At 39.5% G+C, this 26478-nt stretch overlaps 1 protein-coding gene across 1 annotated transcript in view; it reads left to right on the forward strand.

The window, feature by feature from the left end:
• LOC144233693 (uncharacterized) overlaps positions 1-19679 on the forward strand; it is a 31569-nt gene extending 11890 nt beyond the window's left edge. Inside the window, 7 exon segments of the mRNA XM_077766701.1 lie at positions 1850-2017; positions 2473-2577; positions 3254-3380; positions 3877-3981; positions 18171-18227; positions 18419-19369; positions 19372-19679. Coding sequence (XP_077622827.1) covers positions 1850-2017; positions 2473-2577; positions 3254-3380; positions 3877-3981; positions 18171-18227; positions 18419-19369; positions 19372-19679 — 1821 coding nt within the window.
• Positions 19680-26478: the final 6799 nt, after the last annotated feature.

The raw sequence follows: 26478 nt of genomic DNA on the forward strand, positions 1-26478 counted from the left end.
GGCAGTCAGCACAGAGCCTGACGCGGGGCTCGAACCCACGAACCGTGAGATCGTGACCTAAGCGAAAGTCGGACGCTTAACCGACTAAGCCACCCAGGGGCCCCAGCCTGGTCGCCTTTCTTGCTAGTCTAATAGAACCTGCAGTTGCTATAAAACCCATTCAGTTCTAAGTCCTCCAAGATTTCCTGCCTTTAGTTCTTCCTCTTTGTTATTGAAATATGTGTCCCTTGGCCCCTTGATGACTGCCTTGTTAGAAATTCAAACACCTACNGCCTGGTCGCCTTTCTTGCTAGTCTAATAGAACCTGCAGTTTTTCCTCTTGTTATTGAAATATGTGTCCCTTGGCCCCTTGATGACTGCCTTGTTAGAAATTCAAACACCTACCCCATCCCAGAACTCTGGCACAGAATGTGCATTCAAAAAGATCTCCTAGGTGGTGCTGTGAAATTCAGATTCACATTAGAATATGCTAAATACATTTGTAACTCCCCAACATTTTCCATTTAATAAGTATATACCACATGCACTGTAGGATATAAATACAGTATGTATTTGCAGATATATGCCTGTGTTGTTGCCTTCATCTTACAAATCCTCTTGAATAAATACAGTATTTATAAAGGTTCTTACCTCAAAGTTAAAGAATATATTAGAGCATAATACTGGGCTACAAACCATCTTACCTCATAAAGCAGGAAACTCACCTAAGCCAGAACCAGTTCTCCTAAAATAAGGGAACTAACAGGAGTTCAGTCCTTGGTGAATCACAAAAAAATCTATACCAGGTGAGGATGTGAGACAAAGAAAATGATTTACAAGAAATAAAGACATCACAGGGAGTAATTTCCAAAGCAGTCTCACAGAGGAAGGGGGAATGGTGTCCTTTCATTTAGGGTTAGGGTCGATATTCAGAAAGGGGAGTCCATTATCTTATGTAGAGTTGAGTAGAAGGTTGCACATGAACCTTAAGAAAATAGTTCTATACATACTCTGTATATTCCATCATAAATGAGCTTTGTACTCCTCCTTGCGGGGAGATTTTAGTATCCCAGTGAGGTACAAGGGAGCTCCTGGGTGGCTCAATCCAATGAACTCCCAACCCTTGATTTAGGCTTAGGGCATGATCTCAAAGTTCTGAGATCAGGCCCCAAGTTGGGCTCCATTATGAGCATGGTCCCTGTTTGGAGTTCTGTCTGTCTATCTCTCTATCTCTGCCCCACCCCCACTTGTGCTTTCTAAGAAATACCATTAAAAAAATGTGTATACGTATATACATACATACGGAGGTGAAGGGAACTGTAATCACTCCATGGTTTATTATCCATTTGCTTAGGTGTGAGTCAGGGGTTAATCTCAAATTGCACCAATGCAAGCTCTTTCTCAGGGCAGTCTATACCTTTTGTTGGATGGTTTCTGTTTCCACCACAGGAGACTATGCCCATGGGGTGTTTTGCCTAAAGTAAAAGATAAAGTGGATAGAAGAGGTTAAAATGTGTGACTAAGGGGCACCTGGGTGGCCCAGTGGTTAAGAGTCTGACTGGCTCAGGTTATTATCTCACGGTTCATGGCTTCGAGCCCCATGTCAGGCTCTGAGCTGACAGCTCAGAACCTGGAGTGAGCTTCAGATTCTGTGTCTCCCTCTCTCTCTAACCCTCCCCTGCTCATGTTGTCTCTCTCTCTCTCTCTCTCTCTCTCAGAAATAAATTTTTAAAAAGTGTTATTTAATGTGTGACTGGGTTTGGTGGGTACAAGCACACAAACTGTGAAGATCAGATCTTGGGGTCCAGCTGGTGACATTAACTTTCTCTTTCATTTTATGGCCACTTGGGAACTGTGTTATTTACTGCAGGCACTGCTGACCTTCAGGGATGTGGCCATAGAATTCTCTCAGGAGGAGTGGGGACGCCTGAGCCACAGTCAGCGGGATCTGTACAGGAATGTGATGTTAGACAACTACGGACACCTCCTCTTCTTGGGTGAGGACAACTCCTTCCAGATTTCCCAAACCACATTTGGGGTTTGAAGACTGTCTCTTGGAATCTTCCCCTTTTCATGACTGGGATTCAGATCCCTGCAGTCAGGGAAAGATTGTAGGACTTTGTAGATATAGAGAAATATCTTCAAGATGTTTCTTTTCAGCTTCCCCTTTCTTAGGGTGACATCATTATTTCTGTACATTCATGGCAATTCTAAACATTAAGTGGCATAAAATGGTATTTCTAATGTCTCAAATACCAATTTCTTACTCATTATTGTCGTGGTAGTACTCGGAAGTGGAGGACAAGATACGAACATGGAAAATTCCTCCTGTGTATTCCAAAAGGGTTGTTGGGCCACAGCATTTAGGAAATCATTTTCTAAGATTCTACTATGTCTTGTCTTCTCAACTAAGCATAATTGTGGATCAGATTAGAATCTCCAACAATACTCATATTCCTTTTTTTCTAATAAAGAGGTCTTGTTGTGTCAAAGCCAGACCTGGTCATCTTTTTGGAACAGAAGGCGGCCGCCTGGGATGTGAAGAGAAAGGGGACAATAGCCTCCTACCCAGGTATGGGAATGAAGCAGATGACAGAGGTGAGGTCCAGGTGTGAAGGAGGAAGATAGACCTTAAAATGTGGTTTGAGCAGCTCTTCTTGAGTGGAAATTAGCTTGAAAAGGCCAGTTTTATGTCCTCCCTCTCACATCGGAAATCTGCTTTCCAACACATCACGCTCTTATATTCTCTAAGGATTCTCCTTCATCCATGGAAGGTCCTTCACATCCACAGTGAGGACCTCCATAATCTGATTGGTTCTCCATTGCTTGGAGAGTTTGGGGAAATCTCTATTTCTGAGGAAGTCTATGTTAATTGATTTGAGTTCTGTTTTGCTTCACATGTGAAGTGTGGCAGAGGGGTGGTGAGCATCTTAGGGTTTGGTGCAAAAATCCCAGGAACACGGGATGTAGACCTCACAAGTTTTCTGATTTATCATTTCCAGTATTACAGAGGCTTTAATCTTCATCATACAAAATAGAGACCCAGTCAATATATCAGATAACAAAGCAACTCTCTAAAATGAGAAAATCTAGTNCTCTCTCTCTCTCTCTCTCTCTCTCAGAAATAAATTTTTAAAAAGTGTTATTTAATGTGTGACTGGGTTTGGTGGGTACAAGCACACAAACTGTGAAGATCAGATCTTGGGGTCCAGCTGGTGACATTAACTTTCTCTTTCATTTTATGGCCACTTGGGAACTGTGTTATTTACTGCAGGCACTGCTGACCTTCAGGGATGTGGCCATAGAATTCTCTCAGGAGGAGTGGGGACGCCTGAGCCACAGTCAGCGGGATCTGTACAGGAATGTGATGTTAGACAACTACGGACACCTCCTCTTCTTGGGTGAGGACAACTCCTTCCAGATTTCCCAAACCACATTTGGGGTTTGAAGACTGTCTCTTGGAATCTTCCCCTTTTCATGACTGGGATTCAGATCCCTGCAGTCAGGGAAAGATTGTAGGACTTTGTAGATATAGAGAAATATCTTCAAGATGTTTCTTTTCAGCTTCCCCTTTCTTAGGGTGACATCATTATTTCTGTACATTCATGGCAATTCTAAACATTAAGTGGCATAAAATGGTATTTCTAATGTCTCAAATACCAATTTCTTACTCATTATTGTCGTGGTAGTACTCGGAAGTGGAGGACAAGATACGAACATGGAAAATTCCTCCTGTGTATTCCAAAAGGGTTGTTGGGCCACAGCATTTAGGAAATCATTTTCTAAGATTCTACTATGTCTTGTCTTCTCAACTAAGCATAATTGTGGATCAGATTAGAATCTCCAACAATACTCATATTCCTTTTTTTCTAATAAAGAGGTCTTGTTGTGTCAAAGCCAGACCTGGTCATCTTTTTGGAACAGAAGGCGGCCGCCTGGGATGTGAAGAGAAAGGGGACAATAGCCTCCTACCCAGGTATGGGAATGAAGCAGATGACAGAGGTGAGGTCCGGGTGTGAAGGAGGAAGATAGACCTTAAAATGTGGTTTGAGCAGCTCTTCTTGAGTGGAAATTAGCTTGAAAAGGCCAGTTTTATGTCCTCCCTCTCACATCGGAAATCTGCTTTCCAACACATCACGCTCTTATATTCTCTAAGGATTCTCCTTCATCCATGGAAGGTCCTTCACATCCACAGTGAGGACCTCCATAATCTGATTGGTTCTCCATTGCTTGGAGGGTTTGGGGAAATCTCTATTTCTGAGGAAGTCTATGTTAATTGATTTGAGTTCTGTTTTGCTTCACATGTGAAGTGTGGCAGAGGGGTGGTGAGCATCTTAGGGTTTGGTGCAAAAATCCCAGGAACACGGGAGGTAGACCTCACAAGTTTTCTGATTTATCATTTCCAGTATTACNTATTTTTTTAAGTCTAGTTAACCTGGGTGGCTCAGATCGTTAAGAGTCCAACTTTTGATTTTGGCTTAGGTCATGATCTCAGGGTTTTTGACTTCTAACCCCACATGGGGATCTGGGCTGACAGCGCAGAGCCTTTCTGGCTTCTGTCTTCCTCTTTTTCTCTCTCTGCCCTTCCCTTAATCACTCTTTATCCCTTTCTCAAACTTAAAAAAATGTTTATGAGTTCATGTTTTGTTTTTAACTAAAATAAGAAATTTCCATTCAATGTATTCCATCTCTCAATAGTGAAATAATTAAAGCACCTATTATTGTCCTAGAATTGTACATTAGTTAATGCCATAGGGGAGCTAGGATATTTACAAGATAAAACTCACAACCTATAATAAAGTCTCAATTGTTACCTTCTTTTTCTTAATTGAATAGTTTCATGATTTTTGCCTTGTAGAATATGAAGTTCCTGTGATTTTGTCCTATGTTTTCACTTTGAGTAGTTATGTATGAGACTCCTTTATCAGATCAAAAGTCCTGATATGACATGGGCATGTGCTTTATAAGAAGTGAGATAGACAATTAGTAAATTTCTTATACTTAGAAAAAGTTTTAATTATAAATGTAACTTCACTTCAGGAAGAATGAATTACTAGTTTTTCTACTTTCCTCAGAATGTATCTGAATTTAATCCCAAAGACTTTTTTTTATAAAGTGATTGTGGGCCTATTTTACAATTTTGTTGATGTTTGTTTATTCACACATGAAANCTCTCTCTGTTCCTCTTCTGCTTTTGCTTTCTCTCTCTCAAAAGAAGCTTTGAAAAATTATACGTATAGTAGATTTCTTTAAAATAATTCATCATGGGACGCCTGGGTGGCTTAGTCGGTTAAGCATCTGACTTTCACTTAGGTCATGATCTCGCGGTTCGTGGGTTCGAGCCCCGCGTCGGGCTCTGTGCTGACTGCCAGATCAGAGCCTGGAGCCTATTTCAGTCTGTGACTTCCTCTCTCTCTGACCCTCCCCTGCTCACGCTCTCTCTCTCTCTCTCTCTCTCCTAGAAATAAATAAAACATTAAAAAAAATTTAAAAAAAAAATCATCATCAGGACATCTGGATGGCTCAGTCAGTTAAGCGTCCAACTTCAGCTCAGGTCCTGTTCTAATCGTTTGTGGGTTTGAGACCCGTATTGGGTTCTGTGGTGACAGCTAGTTCAGAGCCTGCAGCCTGCTTCAGATTCTGTATCTCCCTCTCTCTCTGACCCTCCCCAGCTCATGCTGCCTCTCTCGCTCTCTCTCTCAGGAAAAAAGAAAAAAAAAACCCTTAAAATAATTCATCTTTTTCACTTAGAATTGTTTTGGGTTATATTTTGTCTGGTTTTGCAATTCCATAATAATGTGGTTCCTTGTGTATAGTACTTTCCATGACATAATTTAAGTGGAATTTTGTTTTTACCTGAGTATTTTGTCTTAGGGTGACAACTTTCAACTCCTTACATATTTGGACAATGTGAGTCTAACACAACTAGGAATCAGCTTTATGCCCTTTGCCAGTAAAAGTATCTACTTATTTGTCTGTAGCAATATTACCCACACATCCTTTGTGAGTCAAGTCTGCATTTCTTTCCTTGATTAGTGGCACGTGAATTTTGTACCCTGTCCAGGTGATTTGTCCTAATAATAGAATTAATTTCATCATGCTTTTATTGGTGAATGTATTATATGTATGTATTTTCATTCTGGTTAATTTAGAGATCACTTAAAACATCATAAAGAGAAAATAAACCTTCATATATGCTGCTACTGCAGAGCTCAACACCGGGCCTGAACTCCCAAACTGTGACACCATGCCCTGAGCTAAAATCCGGAGTTGGATGCTTAACTGAATGAGCGACCTTCATGCCCCTGACAAACTATTTTAAACTGATATTGTCAATTTTATACAAAACTCTTCTACCTATCCCCATACCTGCACCCACGTTACATTGATGGTATCACAAATTGTATTTATATTGCATATATTATTACCTAGATTTGATTTTTATGCTTTTAAGAAAAAGTCTGTAGCAGAAATAAATGACTTGTCCTACCTTGTTACGCTACAGGTTTCTATAATTGTGTAAGTATCTGTACTTATCTGAGAGATTGTTGTGGTCATGTGGCTCCGGTTACTCTTCAGAATCCTTTTATTTCAACTAGGAGGACTTTTTCTTTTTCAATGTTTACTCATTTTTTAGAGGCAGATTCTGAAGCAGGCTCCAGGTTCTAAGCCATCAGCACAGATTCTGAACAGGGCTTGAACACATGAACCGTGAGATCATGACTCAAGTCAAAGTTGGACACTTGATCAAAAATGTTATAGATTCATAATGGTAATAGGAGTCCCTCTTGTATTGGATTTCTGTCTCCTAAATCTCATGGATCTTTGCTTGAGAATCTCCTCATGCAAATCCTGACTCATCTACCTGCCTATTAATTATGCAGAATGTACCCTCTTGTTCAAATGTTCAGGAACTGTTGCTTATTGGATATACTCAGGGATTTTAAGAATGGTTTGCATGAAATGACATGGTGTTCCAAAATTAATTTGATCATGGGAGTAATTCCACAATGAACATATTAAATTCCATACAGTTTAATTGCTGCATTTCACTTCTTCCTCTCAACTGGACAAGAATACTAAGGAAGATTTCTTTAGCTACTGTTCTTTTCCCTTCCTGGAAGTGACATCGTCCAAGTTCTCCACGTTAGTGTAACGGTTCGATTAGGTGAAAATTTACAGATTCATGAGTCAGAGGTTGTTTTAACATTGATTTGAGGTGACCGAGCATAGGACATTGCTTAGTGCCTGACTCTGGATTGAGAAGGATATACTTTGCTGGTTTTCTTTCCAAATCATCTTAAGTTACCATGTCCTGTTCTTCATTCCAGTGATGAAGGGATCAGAGCTGTCCTTCTACCCTGTGTTATGGAGACCCCATTTTCACCACTCTTCTACTCCCACATAAGCCACATGGGCTGTTGTTAATCCAAAGGGCAATTGTCGGTAACCGGTATGGAGGCCATACCGGAGATTTAAATACAATGTTGGAAGAACAGGAAAACACCATCAATGGGCCACAGGATTAAGTAAGGCACTTGTCAGTGAGACAGCTGTGAAGACAGATAGAACACGATGATAGTAACCTTGAGGAGGAAGATAGGTCCTACTATAAACATACAGAGAACTCTTGAAATGCTGGGAAAGATCTGGTAGGGAGCTCCCTGTGGTCAGTGCAAAGTCTTAGGAAAGTACTTGTGATTAACAAGTGTGACAGACCTGGGGACTTGGGAAATGTGTTTTTCAGGGATTGTGGGAGGTCAGATCCTTTCGTCATGTTTTCATGGATTCCCTGGTTGTCCTGAGGACCAGTTACTCTTAGATACCAGAGATAACTGTTCTTTCCCACGCCCAGATATGTGGCAGTAGCTGGAGAGGGGAAATTGGAGGATTTAAACATTATAGCCATTGTTTTAACATCTACACATGACAGAGAAGATTAAGAAGGCTTCTGCACACTAGTAGTCAGAGCCAGCAAGGCGTGTGGTGTGGTTCCACAAAGCACTGGTATCCCAGGTATACAGCCCCCCCACACCTCTGATCCCTATGGTTGATGACCTCACAGGTATCTTGGCTCACAGCGAGCAGGGACTTCTGTCCCTTCCATGCAGCCTCATGGTGAATCTGGTCCTGGGCTCTCAACTGCTTGCAAGACACGGATTAGTTGGAGAGCAGATCACCAGTCATCAGCAGTGAGTAGGTCTGCTTCAAATGAGCCACTCAGTTTTTAGATTGGATGTCTGTTGTTTTACAGCCTATGCTATTTTCTTCACCCATCCTGACCTGAGTGGAAAGAGGATTTTTATCAGTTGTACTCACATTGCACATTTGTTTAATGGAAAGATAATTCATTTTTTACTACTTGTTATTCTGTGCTAAACCATATCATGATATGTTGATGTGTACTTACAGAAAAGAAAATGTAAACAGAGGGTTACCTGGCTAGCTCAGGCAGTAGAATACATGATACTTAAACTCTAGGTTCTAAGTTAAAGCCCTACATTCGGCATAAAGATTACTGTAAAAAAAAAAAGTTTATTATAAGACTTTTTCGGGGTGCCTGGGTGGCTTAGTTGGTTAAACGTCCGACTTTCGCTTAGGTCATGATCCCGCGGTTTGTGGGTTCGAGCCCCGCGTCAGGCTCTGTGCTGACTGCCAGCTCAGAGCCTAGAGCCTGTTTCAGTCTGTGACTCCCTCTCTCTCTGACCCTCCCCTGCTCACGCTGTCTCTCTCTCTCTCCTAGAAATAAATAAAACATTAAAAAAAATAGGACTTTTTCTGAGCCTAGATGCCTCAATCAGTTAGGCATCTGAGTTTGTCTCAGGTCATGATCTCATGGTTCATGGGCTGGTACACCATTTCAGGCTCTGTGCTGACAGCTTAGACCCTGGAGCCTGCTTTGGATTCTGTCTCCCTCTTTATCTCTGCCTCTCCCCTGATGCACTCAGTCTCACTCTCTCAAAATTATCATAAAGAAATTTTAAAAATAGAACTACCCTACAACCCAGCAATTTTGTCACTGGGTATTTACCCAACGAATACAAAAACACTAATCCAACTTTATTATAACAGCATAATTTAAAATAGCCAAGAAGCCCAAGTGTCCATGAGGAGAAAAATAGATAAAGAAGACATGGTGTATACAATGGAATATTAGTCACAAAAAAAGAATGAAATCTTACCATTTGCAAAGATCTGGATGGAGCTAGAGTATAATGCTTAGTGAAATAAGTCAGAGAAAGACAAATACCATGATTGCAATCACGTGGAATTTAAGAAACAAAACAAACGAGCAACAGGGAAAAGAAGAGAAAAAGCAGGAAAGAGATTCAAGTATAGACAACAAATTGGTGGTTACCACAAGGGAGGTGGGGGGGAAGGTGGATGCAACAGGAGATGACGATTAAGGAGAGTGTACTTGTCATGCTGAGCAGAGAGTGATTAAAATGAAAACTTTTTTGAAAACCTTAAAAAATAAAAGATAACGTGTATTTTGTGCTCTGTATGCAGTAAGTAGGTTGATGCACATGTCTCATAAAATAGTTCAGACACCCTAGAGTGTCCTCAGATTTTTCCATTTCTTCCCTCTGGTATTTTCTGAGCCCATCATTGTGCTCACACGTGTTACTCAAAGCCCAGTGTACCTGCCCCACCAGCAGGCATCAAACCGCGTTCCATGCAGGAGAGGAGGCAGTGCAATTCTGATAGGACTTAGAGAATTCGCTTTGAAATCTTTCTTTTTTCATTCAAGAAGGGCCTCTTCCTCAAGGGACTACTCCTTCCAAGTCTTTGACCAGAAGAAATGTGATATATAGGCTAGTCTAATTAGAAATAGTAGTGCCAGTAGACACATAAGGTATTTGCTCTTGTTCTCTGAACTGTTTCACAACATCTGAAAAAAGGCCGTCACACTTGTCCCTGAAATTAGCCCTATATCTTTAAACTTAGTGCACAGGCATTTATTCTACATGCAAATGGACAGCCGATGAAGAGCTGCTTATACCTGCAGTTATTTATGGTCTTACAGTAAAAGCCATCAAGTACAGATTTATAGTGAGAATGCTATATTCCTTTCCTTTATATTATATAACATGTATTAATGTCTTGTATACATTTCATTATTTACTTCATACAATATTTAGATAAGTTCCAATTCACTTTAATCTTGATTGCTTTCATTCACGAATGTGAACATTCTCAATCCTAGGAAGCTCAAGGAAGCTTTTAAGAATTGAGAGAAGAGATAAATAAAAGAGGAACCCAACACAGACTGTGTTAGAGTCAGTTTCACTTCTGAGTAAGGTAAATGTGTTGTGTATGTTTCTGTGTGTGTGGAAAAGAGAACACGAGCATGATCACAGAGGGTTTGTGAGTCACCTAACTGTGGATAACTCAAGGATGTTCTAGGACTTAGTTCCTGCAGAGGGTCAAATTTAGCCTTCATCAGAATCACCTAGAGCACTTGTAAATCTTGGATTAGTATTATACGGGTCATAGAAGAAGAGGGAGAAAAGGGGTTACAAAAAATTACTTGAAAGAATTATCACCAAAAACTTCCTTAACCTGGCTAAGGAAACAGACACTAAAATCCAGGAGATACAGAGAACCTCCATCAAAACCAACAAAAGCAAGCCAACACCAGGATCTATTAGAATTAAATTTACAAAATATGGTGAGAAAGAAATCTTCAAAGCAGGAAGACATCCTTCACTTATCAGGTTAGCTCATAAGGTTAACTGGGGATTTTTCAAAAGAAACCTGGCAAGCCAGAAGGGAGGGATGATATATTCCAAGTGCTGCCTGGGAGAAATATGCAGCCAAGAACACTGTCCACCATGGCTATCATCCAGAAGGGAAGGAGAGAGAATGAATTTTCCAGACAAGCAAAATCTAAAGGAATTCCTCACCACTGAACCAGCCCTGCAAGAAATGTTAAAGGGGAATCTTGGAGTGTAAAGAAGACCCCAAAAGTGACAGAGAAAAAGGATCACACTCTCTAGAAACGATGACAAAACATAATAAAATAGCAATAAATAATGTATCTTTCAATAAATAATTTCAATGAAAATGTACTATACACTCCAATCAAAACACATAGGGTCTATGAATGGAATTAAACAAAAATAACAAAAATAAGCATAGATAAGGACTATCTACATGCTGCCTACAACAGACTCAATGTAGACCTTAAGATACAGATGGAAAGTGAGGGTGACAGAGAAACGTTGCTCATGCAGATGAAAGTCAAAAGAAAGCCAGAGTAGCAACACTTTAAATGGAGAAACTAGATATTTTTGTTTTTGTATTATATTTATCCTGCTTTTGTGCCAGGGTAATGCTGGCCTCCTAGGATTATTTTGAATGCATTCCTTCTATTCTGTTTAAGATTTTGATTAAGATTGTGTTGTGTTGTGTAAGATTGTGTTGTGTTTTTGTGTTGTTTCGTTGTTGTTTTTAATATTTGTTAGAATTGACCAATGAAGACGAGCGGTTGTGGGCTTTCCTATTCTGGGAGGATTTTTATTGCATATTCAACTTTTATTTTTGTGATTGGTCTAAGAAGGTTTCTCATTTATTGAGTTCAAGATTCATATTTCAGTCTGGTAACTTGTGCATTTTTAAAAATTAGATTATTTTCTATTTTGTCTAACTTGTTAGTATACAATTGTTCATAGTAATATGTTATCAAACTATAGATTTCTGTGGCTATCTGTTATCTTGTCTCTATTCCATTTGTCCATTTGGTGTTTGAGTCCTATCTCCTTTTTTCTTCATTAAAGTAGTTAAAGCATTTCCAATTTGGTTTGTCTTGAAAAACCTAGGCATCCCTTTCAATGCTATGGTTTATTCTGGTCTCTATTTCTAATTTTTGACCTTCTTTTTTTTTTTTTTGAGACAGAGAACATGCAAACTGGGGTGAGGGGCAGAGTGAGGGAGAGAGAAGCTTAGACAGACTCCTCACACAGAGTGAAGTCCTACCGGGGCGCTTGATCCCACAACCCTGGGATCATGACCTGAGTCTGAATCAGGAGTTGGATCCTTAACTGAGTGAGCTACCCAGGTGCCCCAACTATTTTATTTCTTTCTGATTTTTTTTCTTTAGCATTTTCTTCTGCTTCTGAATTTTAGCTACATTTCATTTGATGGAATATGAAGAAGAAAAGTTGAAGGGCACTTGGGTGCCTCATTCAGTTGAGTATCCAACTCTTGATTTTGGCTCAGATCATGATCTCAGGGTTTGTGGAAACAATCCCTGCATGTGGCTACATGCTGACAGGTTGGAGCCTGCTTAGGATTCTCTCTGCCCCTCTGCTTGGCCTGTGCTTTCTTGCTCAAAATACATACACTTAAAAAAAATGTCCAAACGTAGTCAGTTTGGGAAGTCCTTTCCTGAGGGTTTCTACCACCAAATCATCCCTCCTTGTTCCAAAGACCCTAATTTAATATGCTCAGGAGAGTCTTTATCCAACCATTACTGTTCAATAATTATCACATAAATACATAATTTGGAGGAATGTTTTATGTGGAATCCACTTAGGAAGGCCTTTTGTGAGGGCTTGATCTTCAATAACTACCGAGGTGTTTATACTTGAGACAGAACCTATGAAAGCAATGATTCCAGAAAGAAATATTCACAAGGGTCAAATCCTAAGAAACTTCAAAGAACTGTTTTTCAGATACCATTTTATTTTTTATTTTTATTTTTTTTAATAGTTTATTGTCAAATTAGTTTCCACATAACACTCAGTGCTCATCCCCACAAGTGTCCTCCTCCATGCCCATCCCCCCCCCCCCCCACATCCATCAGTCCTCAGTTTTTGTCAGCATTCAAGAGTCTCTCATGGTTTGCCTCTCTCCCTTTCCCCCACCATTTCCGCCCTTCTTCTCCCCCTTGTTCCTCCGTCAAGTTCCTCCTAATCCTCCTATACGTGCAAACATATGATATTTGTCCTTCTCTGCCTGACTTATTTCGCTCAGCATAACACCCTCAAGGTCCATCCATGTTGCTACACATGGCCAGATTTCATTGTTTCTCATTGCCATGTAGTATTCCATGGTATAGATAAACCACATCTTCTTGATCCATTCATCTGTTGATGGACACTTAGGCTCTTTCCATGTTTTAGCTATTGTGGAGAGTGCTGCTATGAACATTGGGGTACATGTGCTCCTATGCATCAGCATTTCTGTATCCCTTGGGTAAATTCCTAGCAGTGCTATTGCTGGGTCATAGGGGAGTTCTATTGTTAGTTTCCTGAGGAACCTCCACACTGTTTTCCAGATGGGCTGTACCAGTTTACATTCCCACCAACAGTGTAGGAGGGTGCCCGTTTCTCCACATCCTTGCCAGCATCTAGAGTTCTCTGATTTGCTCATTTTAGCCACTCTGACTGGTGTGAGGTGGTATCTCAGTGTGGTTTTGATTTGTATTTCCCTGATGAGGAGGGATGCTGAACATCGTTTCATGTGTCTGTTGGCCATTTCAGATACCATTTTAAAAGAAAGAAATGTCATAGTCTTTTATCAAAGCTTAAATGTCTTTATATGCCATTGTGTCCTTCCTAAAGGTTTACAATTGGAGTAAATGTGGCCAAGTTTTAAGCAGACTTCCAAACTCACTCAAAAGCAGAGAATACCTACAGGGGAGAACCTTTAAAAATGACAAGAATGTGGCAAAACCTTTGTCCAGCACTCCAACCTTTCTAAACATCAGAGAGTATTTAATGGGAAGAAATATTACAAAGGTGAATAATTTGGTGAATCCTTTAAGCATTCTTTACACCATCCTTGACATCAGACTATACATACTTAGGAGAAATCCAACCAATGTACACAACTCAGGAATGCCTTTCACCGTAATAACGCCCTGATTAAACATGACTGAGGGCATACTGGAGAGAAAACTTACAAATGTAAAGACTGTTGCAAAGTCTTTACACAGAACTCAACATCAACACATCAGACCGTGTATCCTGGATGGAAACCCTAGAAATGTCACAAATAGGGAAAATATTTTCTTTTAAATATTACTTTCAGGGGCACCTGGGTGGCTCAGTCGGTTAAGCATCCCACTTTGGCTCAGGTCATGATCTGACGGTTCATAGATCAAGCCCTGCTTTGGGATCTGTGCTGACAGCTCAGAGCCTGGAGCCTGCTTCAGATTCTGTGTCTCCCTTTCTCTCTGACCCTCCCCTGCTCACAATGCCCCCCTCTCTCAGAAATAAAACATTTTTAAAAAATTAAAAAAATAAATAAATGTTACTTTCAGGTAAAGAGGTTCATAGAACATAGAAACATTAAATATGTAAAAAAATGGCAATGTATGAAAAAGCAAATCCAAGTAAACATCTGAGAATTCACAGTGAAAAGCACTAAGCTTTTCATTACCTGTTTCTGAGGATATAAGAGAAGGTTTTAGTCTTTTACTCTTGAATATGTGAGATTTTTACTTTTCGTACATACATGGCCTTTATTAGGTTGGAGTGGTTTTCTACTTTCTTGTTTTTAATTATAAAGTTGTGTGCAGTATGCTCACTCCCTATTCTGTATTTATTAGTTTGATCATACCAGGTTTCATCTTCATTATGTTAATGTGGGCAGTCTCAAATGTATAATCTACTATATGTTCAAACAGCCTTGAATTCCAGGAAGAATTTGCACTTGATTATGTTGTAAAATGTAAAGTGTGCTTTTGATTCAGTTTGATTTGTCTTATTATGGACTTTTCATATTCCCAGTAGGTGGCACTGCATTTTATTCTCTACTTGTAGTGTCTTCCTTTGGCTTGGATAACCTGGAAACGCTGGTGTTAGAGTGTGTTTCCATAATCTCCCTTCTTTTTACTCCTTAGAAATGTATGAAGAGATCTGAAGCACTTCCTCATCATTTCTATTGAATTACCCAGTGGCTTCATCTGGTACAGGACATTTATTTCTTAATGTTTATTTTCAGAGAGAGAGAGGGAGAGAGAGAGAGGTAACCAGTGACCACCAACAAGGAGGGGAAAAGAGGGAGGAAGAGAGAGAATCCCAAGCAGGTGCAACACAATCAGCACAAACCTGATGCGGGGCTTGAACCCACAAAATTGAGATCATAACCTGAGCAGAAATCAAGTCAGATGCTCAACAACTGAACTACCCATGTGCCCCTGCTTTTTCAACACGTTTAGTAGTTGTAAATCCATTAAGATGTTTAAAAATATTTTGTGTAATGTCTGACCTTCCCTAGGGCAGACTCTCATCTCCATTACAATGAAAGCTGTTAAACTTCTCTTAATTTTGCCCTTACCCTTGGTGGAAACCTGGTCAAAAGCTTAAAATTCAAGATTTTAAGAAATTCTCAGGTTATTCCAAAGATTATTCCAAAACTTTTCTTATGAATTTTCTCAAAACTTTCTGGTCTTTGTTTTTAAGAGCTAAAAAATCTTCAGTCTAGCATGTGCATGGAATCTATGGCATATTGTTAAATTTCCAGATTTTGCTCCTTTGACACAGATTAACCTAAAGCTGTTTTCTACATTTGGAGGCATTGCCCTTGGGACAGAACTTCTAGATTTTAAGTACAAGTACAGTTTTTGTTATCGTTTTAAAAAATTTTTCATGTTTTTTTGGGGGTAGGGGTGAGGGAGACACAGAATCTAAAGTAATCTCCAAACTCTGAGCTGACAGAGCACAGCTGGTGCAGGGCTTGAACTTGTGAACCACGAGATCATGACCTGAGCCTAAGTCAGATGCTCTGTGAACTGAGCCACACAGGTGCCCCTGTTGTTGTTTGTAGTGTGTGTTTATTTTGAGAGAGGGGCAAATCCCAAGCAGGCCCTGTATGGTCAGTCCAGAGCCCCAGAAGAGACTGGATCTCACAAACCATGAGAGCACGACCAAAGCCAAAATCAAGAGTCTTATGCTTCACCCACTGAGCCGCCCAGGTGCTCCATCAGGGCAAGGACAGTTTTGTGTGTTTCACATTGCAGAATTTGGGTTCCCAGTTCTCCAGTTTACATTTCCACACACATTAGTTGCCAAGTGATTGTTTGAAGGATGCCCAAGCTGAGGGGAATTTGAGGGAGACACAACTGCTGGCCTATACAGCAGACTCAAGCCAGAAATACTGAACTCAGACTCTGCACCTTAAAAGATCAGCAAAATAAGAGTGCCAGTCATCTTTGGGTAACCTTTTGGAGAAACAGCAATCCTGGTATTGGGGGTGAAATAATTTTAATACCTGTGGAAGGCAATTTAGTACTATCTAGCAGAATTCTGTGTGCTTTTTCTTCTCTTCACCAGCAATTTCTGCCTCAATTTTAGCCTACAGCATACTTGCAAACTTGCAAAGCAGTGACCAAGTATTCACCACACCTATGTAAAAGCCGAAGATTAGAAATAACCCAAAATCCTTTGGTAGAAAACCAATTAAATGGAATAATGCCCAAATATAAGGACGAAGGAAAATAATCTACATTTATAATTGTATATATATATCTATAGAAAAACCACTCTGGGAGAATACCTAAGAACCCTTTTTATTTTGGGAGAGTAGGAATAGGTGAATACATGGATAATTATATGGATAATAATTTTATATTCATGATAGGAAGACTTTTCTATCATTTTAAGATTCTGATTCATAGTGTGGTAACTATTAAAAATTTGAAAGTAAGCATGGAAGTGTTACCTAAGAAAATACTGTTTATTCCAATACAGCAATATCCAGTATTCTCCCCTTAGTCCATTGTCCTCATTATATTGCAGTTGACGACAGGTTTTCAAAACTATTCTGCCCAATGTTGCTGCATTCAAAATGTGCCCAAAGCCACAGAGAACCACCATGAGGAGACCAAGATCCACTAGCAATTTCTTCCCTAGAAACTGAGATGCCTCTTGCCCACAGCCTACCTCATCCCAAATGAGCCCCTCCCCAGTCTATGGAGGCTTGGGCCCCAGTATTGTCTCTTGTCCTGGCAACCAGTGATTCTGCCGTGGTCGCCTGCAAGGAACGAATGTGCAAGGCAGACCGCCCTTTGTAAGTAACGAAGCCCTCTTACCACATGTTGCTACACCAACTTCCCCTGCTGAGACTCCAAATCCGAGGAAATTTACCTATTTCTAGTTCTTCAAAATCAGAGGCATAGTTGTTTCATAAATCATTTCTTGGGGATGTGGAGAAGAGAATTATTTTTTTCTTCCAAAATCGGGGGCAGGAGCTGCTTTCTGACCAGAGTACTGGTATAATTCTCAAGGCGGTAAAGGAGGGTATCAAAATGCCAATGAGGCACATGCCTGGTCTCTTGCTCTACTCCCTAAATGAACTTCAATAGTGTGCCAAAATGAACCTTTCTTTTTCCAGTTACCCAAATGTTTTACGGTGTGTTGAAGACCCTAGATATATAGATAGATGAGAGATAGAGAGATAGAGAGATTTCTTCATGAGGGAGTTCAGGTAATTTTCACCATTTTGGAAATTCAGAACGATTCTTCAGTATCTACTTCTTGCCATATAATTATCTATTGTGGTCCTATATTTTTATTTCAGTGGTTTCACTTATACTGTGTCTGTCTTCACTTCTTCACTTCTGATTTTAGTCTTCTCTGTCATTCTGACTGACTAGATAAAGGTCTGATAATTTTGGGGGGCTGCTCTGAATATCAACTTTTCTCATTTTTATTTTTCCTATTTTTGCGATAGCCTCTATTTTCCATTTCTGTTTTAGGTTTAAATTTCCTTTCTTCTGCTAATTTTGAGGCCCTAGAGTCCTTTTCCTGATTTTCTGAGATATAAGAAAATGATTTGTGCTACAGCAAGATATGTTATGGAATTGTCTATTAAGCTATGTGGTCAGTTCCTGTGTGCAAGTTTATGTGTCCATGGAAGAGTGAAGTCCTGGTGATTTCTTCTCAGCTATTTTCCTGATGTTCGCTGATTGATTTTAAGGTTATTTATCAGAAGTTGTCAGTACATTCATCTGAGAGTAGTACCTGGAATGATTTTACTTTCTATTATTTGATCTCTTTCAGCTATATTTTCACATGGCACCCAGATATTCCTGCCAAAGCCATGCCTAGAAGTTTCTTTCCAAAAAGTGTCAATGAGTAAGCTATAAACATAGTTCCCTTGAGAATGGACATTAATGACAGACTGCAACAAGGATGGGGTGAATAAAGGCCATCAAAGACATCTGGGGACTCCTTTTCCAGAGAACAATTATGAATGTAATAAATATGGGGAAGTCTCTCATCAAAGCACCAACCTTATTACACACAAGAGTATCCCTACAGGAGAGAATCCTTACAAATATAATGAATGTGTGAAAATTCTTAACCAGTCCTCCAATGTTGGTGATCATCAGTGGACTCATGAGGGAGAAAACCGTAACAGAGGTAATAAACCAGGGAACATGTTTAGTCATTCATCAAAACGGCCTTTACCCACCATTCAAACCTTTACAGACATCACAGAATCCACACTGGAGAGAAACCTTACCAATGTAGAGAATGTGGCAAGGCCTTTGCCAGCCACTCAGTCCTTAGTAGCCATCATAGAATTCATATTGGAGAGAGACCTTACCAATGTAAAGAATGTGGCAAGGCCTTTACCCACCATTCAAACCTTTACAGACATCACAGAATCCACACTGGAGAGAAACCTTACCAATGTAAAAAATGTGGCAAGACTTTTACTCTCCGGTCAAACCTTACTACACATTACAGAGTCCATACTGGAGAGAAACCCCAGTGTAAACAATGTGGCAAGGCCTTTACCGACTACTCAGTCCTTAGTAGACATCACAGAATTCATACTGGAGAGAGACCTTACCAATGTAAAGAATGTGGCAAGGCCTTTACCCACCATTCAAACCTTTACAGACATCACAGAATCCACACTGGAGAGAAACCTTACCAATGTAGAGAATGTGGCAAGGCCTTTGCCAGCCACTCAGTCCTTAGTAGCCATCATAGAATTCATATTGGAGAGAGACCTTACCAATGTAAAGAATGTGGCAAGGCCTTTCAAAGGTACTCATACCTTACACAACATCGCAAACTTCATACTGGAGAGAGACCTTCCCAATGTAAAGAATGTGGCAAGGCCTATGTCACATCCTCAGACCTTATTAAACATCACAGAATCCATACTGGAGATAAGCCTTACCAATGTAAACAATGTGGGAAGACCTTTACTCTCCACTCAAAACTTACTACACATCACAGAGTCCATACTGGAGAGAAACCTTACCAGTGTAAACAATGTGGCAAGGCCTTTACCGACTACTCAGTCCTTAGTAGACATCACAGAATTCATACTGGAGAGAGACCTTACCAATGTAAAGAATGTGGCAAGTCCTTTGCCCACACCTCACACCTTCACAGACATCACAGAATTCACACTGGAGAGAAACTTACCAATGTAACAAATGTGGCAAGGCCTATATCCAATCCTCAGATCTTACAAAACATCACAGAATTCATGCTGGAGAGAGACCTTACCAATGTAAACAATGTGGCAAGGCCTTTCACCACCCCTCAAGCCTTACTGAACATTACAAAATCCATACTAGAGAGAAAACTTACCAATGTGAACAATGTGGCAAGGCTTTTAGGTACCTCTCAACCCTGACTGAACATCACAGAACTCATGCTGGAGATGAACCTTACCAATACAAAGAATGTGAGAAAATCTTTAATCATTGTTCAACCTTTCCTTAATAACACAGAATTCATAGTGGAGCAGATCTTCTAAATGTTAAGACTATGACAGAATTTGTAAGGACTCCTCAACTCTTATTCCACATCCGATCATTCATATTGGAGAGGAATGATAAATATTTGGGAATGTGCCAGACCTGAAAGCAATACTAAACCCTGATTCCTCATCAGAGAATATATATGGAGATGATTTTATAAATAGAATTTGGCAAGCCCTTGAATCAGAACTCAAGCCTCATTCCACATCACAGAGCTCATACTACAGAGAAAACTTTAAAATAATGTGGTAAAACATTTCAGACTGTTCAAGCCTTACTCATGATCACAGATCCTGTTGAGAAACGTTCCAAATGTAATGAATGTGGCAAACCTCTGGCTGGAACTCACAACTTCAGCATGATCACAGGGATGATACATGAGTGAAACAGTAAAATGTCCAGAGGGTGGCCACGTCTTTACCTGGAATTCTCTCATGACTTGGTATCCCCAAATACATACTTGGGATAATGTATGAATAAGAAAAGACCTTTTTAAATATACACTTTAGAAAACATCAGCATACAGCTAAGAAAGTAACTTGAATATTTTTTAGATGAAGATAAAATAACTGATCAACTGTCCATAAATGTCACAGAATTGAGAGTAGAAAGGAGTACATTGGTCACACTATTCAGACATTTTTTTCGATAAAAATACTTAAATATATGGGATAAAAGAAAGTTAAACACTTAATTTATCTGCTGATATGCCTCAAAATATACAAAGGGTAGATTTTTAAATAGGACTCATTAACTTTAATATGTGTTTGTTTTACCTTGGCCCTCCTTAAGATGTTGACTAGCAAGTATTAATGTCTTTCTGCTCTCAAATCACTTCAGAAAATTTATTTATTATGCTCTCAAATCACTTCAGAAAATTTATTTATTCCCAGTGGGTGTGTGAAAGTATGTGGCTGATTCTTTATACATCAAAGATATCCAGTGCCCTTCCTCATTCAGTGACACACCTGTATACCTGATTTTCTGTGGAAGATGAAGGACAACATGATGTACAATCTATGAAAAGAATCTAAATGCAAACGTTTATGCTTATAACATTGATGTAAGTTATTATGAACTAGGTGTTCAGAACATCCAAGAAAATTCTTGTCCATTTATTAAAACCAGAAAGAGTTTCTGAATGTTACAGATAAAATGGTTTACTTACTGGCTTTTAAGGAACAAGAGGTGGCAGTCCAGTCAAATACTGAGGCAACTTCATAACAGCAATAGTTATAAGTAGAGAATATTAGCTCATGTGGTTGAAGTGAAGTCTTCACAGATATGAGAAAGAAAAGCTAACTCTTCCCTAAAATGGTATTGGATTGTACATTCAGATTTTGTTAAGAATTACCTTAGGTCTCAAAGAGTTTAGTATGCAAAATGAAGGTGTTAGCAACTTAAAATAGATTTTTTATAGATGTCTCCTTGAAGCCTCCTAGTCACCACAAAGTGAAAATCTGTAGGAGATACACGAAAGAGAAAGGAATCAAAGTACACCACTCTAGAAAACCAACAAAAAGATAAAGAGCAAATGGGTAAGAAAGGGGCCAATAACCCTAAAACAGCTAAAAACATTGAAAAGAATGACAAGAGTAACTCCATCCATATGTGTCTCAATATTTCCTTTAAATATAAAGGGACTAAATGCTCCAGCCAAAAGATATATTGGCTGAAAGGACAGAGGTTCACAAACTAACAATATGTGCTGCCTTCAGGAGACTCACTTCTGCTGTGGGAACACACTCAGGCTGAAAGTGCAGGTGTGGGAAAGGATCTTCCACACCAAGGAAAACAGAAGTATGTGGGGGTAGCCATGCTTACATCAGACAAAATAGACTTTAAGCCAAAGACTGTAAGAAGACACAGTGAACATCCATATAAAATAGAGGGGTCACCTCATGCAGCGTTTTTAGTTACGTGGTGTTGGGCAGAAAGCCAGTAAGGTTCCCCCCATTTTTGTTTGGGAAGGACACCAATAGTGTGTTCGTGTCACTCCTACAGTGTTTAACACTTAAAACCAACACATTTTTCCATCCACTTAGGTGGTTTTCTGCAGGTACCTGAATTGTAGCTTCTGTAAGGTTTATGAACATCTGTATCTTAGGAGTCCCCTCACTGGCTCGTTGATATTCAAAACCCTATTCCTGTGATTTGAGGGTTGGAGGAAAAAAACCCTGAATGCCACTTCGAGAAAGACCTATTGCTTTGAGGTTTTGATGAGTGTGGGAAAATACTGTTGCAATGAAAATCTTGGTACTCTACTGTAACAAGTAGTCAATAGTTTATCAAAACCAACGTGTAAAGGCTAATAAATCTTTTCCACAGTATTTGATTGGCTAACTTCTTTTTTTTTTTTTATTTCTAGGAGAGAGAGACAGCATGAGCAGGGGAGGGTCAGAGAGAGAGGGAGTCACAGACTGAAACAGGCTCCAGGCTCTGAGCTGGCAGTCAGCACAGAGCCCGACGCAGGGCTCGAACCCACGAACCGCGAGATCATGACCGAAGCGAAAGTTGGATGCTCAACCGACTAAGCCACCCAGGCGCCCCTGATTGGCTAACTTCTTGATGTAATACATTGAGTTTTCCCCCCTCTCACAGGTCATTGAATTTACATTTTTATCTGATGTTTTCAGACCCCAAATAAGTCATTTGTCTTTTCAGGCACATTACCATAACACCACTCTAAAATTTCTAATACTAATTTTTGGAGACTTTTCTTTGTATGCCATTGCAAGTGATCCACTTTTTATGGATCACCTTTGCAATTCTTGTGATAGTGGATTTACTTCCCTTTCGGTTTTTTCTTGAAATGTGTATCTTTAGATGGGAATACCTTATGTTTTACCTGGCTCACACTTTTTAGACACAGTACGTGTGAATTGAGGATTTATACATTGTTAGGAGCCATACTGAAGTCACTAGTTGAGAATACTTGTGAGGTTAAGGCAGGCTTGCAAGATGTCCCACCATCGGGTGGCGACCACTAGCTGCCCCTTTTCTTATCGTTTGTGCTGGAGCACTGTACCCTGGAGTGCTTTGTTAATTGAGATCAGGAATGGCTTGTTCCCTTGTTCTGGCCCTGGTATGAGGATTTCATCTGCTTAAGGACTTGTGATATGGAGAGACATTAATGTTCAGTAGCCTGGAAATCATGATTAGAACTAAGTAATTGATAACTTTGAAAGGTCAGATCCTGCCCATAGTTCAACAGTAAAATAATATGCCCATATAGAGTAACACGCTATTTCTGGGTATGGATGACGTTGTGGGAACTATGGGCACTATGCCTAGCGCTAAAGATATCTTCTTTTGAGGTTGTGAGAGCAGACATTGTGTCTCTGGAAGATCCTGTTTTTCTTGATACTTCCCTTGAGTTATAAACTGATTAATGATCCTTACTCATAAAAGATTCACCTTTACGTATACAATTCTGTTTGTTTCTTGATAAAAGGTTTTTCTCAAGGCTATGCTGGGAACATTGTAAACATTATCAACTAAGGCAAATGCCACTTTTCTTGTTCCCTGTACCTTCACATATAAATAAAGTTGAGAACCCGGACTGAGCAGAAATGCCTGCCTGGTGACTGGAAACAATCTCAGGACTCTCAACTCACTCTCTCGCCGACACGGTCCATCCTTCAGGGACCCCTGGACTGGCTGGAGGATTCTGGCAATACATTATATACATATTTACTAAATAGAACACATTTATCCTTTCATATTGGAGAAAGGTAGCTAGCACTGTCCTTATGATTTTTTGGTGTTACATTAAAGCTGTAGATTTGTTTGGGCGACTGGGTGGCTCAGTTGGTTAAATGTCCGACTTTAGCTCAGGTCATGATCTCACNAACTGGGTGGCTCAGTTGGTTAAATGTCCGACTTTAGCTCAGATCATGATCTCACGGTTCATGGGCTCAGGCCCTGTGTCGGGCTCTGTGCTAACAGCTAGATGAGAGCCTGGAGCCTGCTTCATCTCTGACCCTCCCCTGCTCATGCTGCCTGCCTCTCTAAGAAATAAATAAAACATTAAAAAAAAAGAAAGCTATAGATTTGTATATTCATGTAGTGTCTGCATTGATAGGACAATTAATTCTGTTTATTGCTTCTTACTCCCTGAACTACGTAATAATCTTTTTGTTAGTTGAATTGTTGTTTGATGTCAAAATTTAGCACATAGAAGTCAATTATTTTTGAAAGGAATTTTGTAAAATATATATAAAAATCTTTTATAATTTTTTCAAGAAATAGAACCAGCTGTTTAAAAAAAAGAATAGAAAATAAAAGAGTCAATTCAACAAAAGGATAGAACTTTGGTAAATAATTATCCACTCCACATAAAAGTGCCTACATATAAAGCAACTATTAAAAGACAAGAAGAGAGGAAAAGACAGGAGTACAATAGCAATGGACATCAATAGTGCACTTTCCTATAATGAATAGATTATCCACACAGAAAAACATCAATAAGGAAATATCAGACTTCAATTCCATTAAGTAAGTGGTCTTAGAACACTTCACCCAACACCTGCAGTAAAACATTCTCTTATGTGCACATGGAACATTCTCTAGTATCTATTCTATGTTGGGTCACAATTTAAGATTGAAATCCCATCAAGCATGGTGCCTGGGTGACTTGAAAGTGTCCAACTCTTGAATTTGGCTGAGGTCACTATCTCACATTTCTTGGGTTTGAGCCCCACATTAGACTCCACCATCACAGTGTGGAGGCTGCTTGGGATTCTCTCTCTCCCTTTCTGCCCCTCCCCTGCTTACATACTCTCCTTTCCTCCCTCCCTCTCTCTCAAAAGCAACAAATTAAAAAAAAACCTATCAGATATCTTTTCCAATCACAATGACATAAAGCTAGAAGTCAATTAGAAGCACAAAACGGAATGAACAAAAAAAACCCAACCTCAAGTATGTGAAAACTAAGCAAAATGCAACATTCATAAAAGCCATTACATGAAAGTAACTCAGATGAGGATATAATGTGTGTGTGTACAGTATATGCTGGCTATAACAAACAATATTGTATTGCCTTTTTCAAAGAGGTAAAGGGAGTGGCTCCTAAAACTTCTCATCACACCCAAGAAAATTTTAACTGTGACGTGATGGATGTTAACTAGATTTATTGTAAATACTTTGCAATATATACCTGTATCAAATCCTGAAGTTGTACACCTTATTCTAGCATAATAGGTCACTTATCTCAATACAAGTGGGGAAAAAATCTTAAATCAGCCGATTAGTGGTTGTGCATACATGAGGATCTCTAAGAATGAGGGTGGTGACCCAGAAGATATAGGCTTCATGAAACCCTGGTTTTTAACCACACAAGACCCTTAACAGAAAGTAAAGCCAAATCCACTGAAATTCACACTAACTAACAAGCAATTGTGTTTTTATTAGCTCCTAAATACATGATGATTAGTTATGGTAGTGATAGAAAATACCTACATTAGGCCTATCGTTAATGATAATATAAAAATTATAAACTCTATGCTTATAAGAATATTTAAATAAAGTAAAAACCATTGATTCCTGCCAACCAACAATAGTTTGATCTTCAGATATCATCATTTTTCAAGAAGAGGTAGATCCTTTCTCTCATGCAAATTCAGAGTTTCTTTAATTGCATTCGAAATTGTTTAACACATAAGTACTAAATATCTTGCGCTTGGTTGAATGTTTATGTAAATATTGTCACAAACTTATTCTCAATCAAATTGCTTTTCTTAATGGTACTTCAAGGTGGGATTTTCACACTAGAAGTGGATCTCACACACACACACACACACACACACACACACACAGAGAAAAACAAATCATACGCCACGGTAATTTTTAAGAAGACGTCTATGTTCATACAGATACTTGTTTGTACTCTTCCCTAGTTGAACATACCTGTCTCCTGCTATCACACACATCATAACGTGATCTTTGGTGTGTACGCATGTGACTTAACTGGGTGGTTCTGGGAGATTAGACTGCTGCCTCAGCATGACTGTGCATTTTTACTGTGGTTGGACTACGTTTAGATATTCCTTGTAAACAGATTTAAAACAAACACAACATAATATCCTACCAACAAGGTTTCCACAGTTCAATAGGGATGCCACATCCTGAGGTGGCTGTAGTAAGGAAGGCTCTGTAAGGAAACTGAGACTGAATTAGCAGTCACTGCACTGGAGAAGAAAATGAACTTAAGAACAATTACAGTCAACTAGGCCTTCCANTATCTTTGGTGTGTACGCATGTGACTTAACTGGGTCGTTCTGGGAGATTAGACTGATGCCTCAGCATGACTGTGCATTTTTACCGTGGTTGGACTACGTTTAGATATTCCTTGTAAACAGATTTAAAACAAACACAACATAATATCCTACCAACAAGGTTTCCACAGTTCAATAGGGATGCCACATCCTGAGGTGGCTGTAGTAAGGAAGGCTCTGTAAGGAAACTGAGACTGAATTAGCAGTCACTGCACTGGAGAAGAAAATGAACTTAAGAACAATTACAGTCAACTAGGCCTTCCAAACATACAGGAAATGCTTAAGGTGTATGCAATCCAACACTCTCCTTCCTCTGCTTCTACCTCCTCTCTGTCAAAACCTTACCACTACCTCCTACATGTGGAACATGCCTAACCATCTCAATAGATCAATTAAATGATCAAATTAACCCTTGAAAATGCGAATGTACATCAGCTCATCATTTACTACCTCACAGTATCACCTTCCATTTTGACCACTTTTCTC

Source organism: Crocuta crocuta, unplaced genomic scaffold (assembly GCF_008692635.1).
Source record: "Crocuta crocuta isolate KB4526 unplaced genomic scaffold, BGI_CrCroc_1.0 scaffold434, whole genome shotgun sequence".
In the NCBI taxonomy this organism is placed as follows: domain Eukaryota; kingdom Metazoa; phylum Chordata; class Mammalia; order Carnivora; family Hyaenidae; genus Crocuta; species Crocuta crocuta.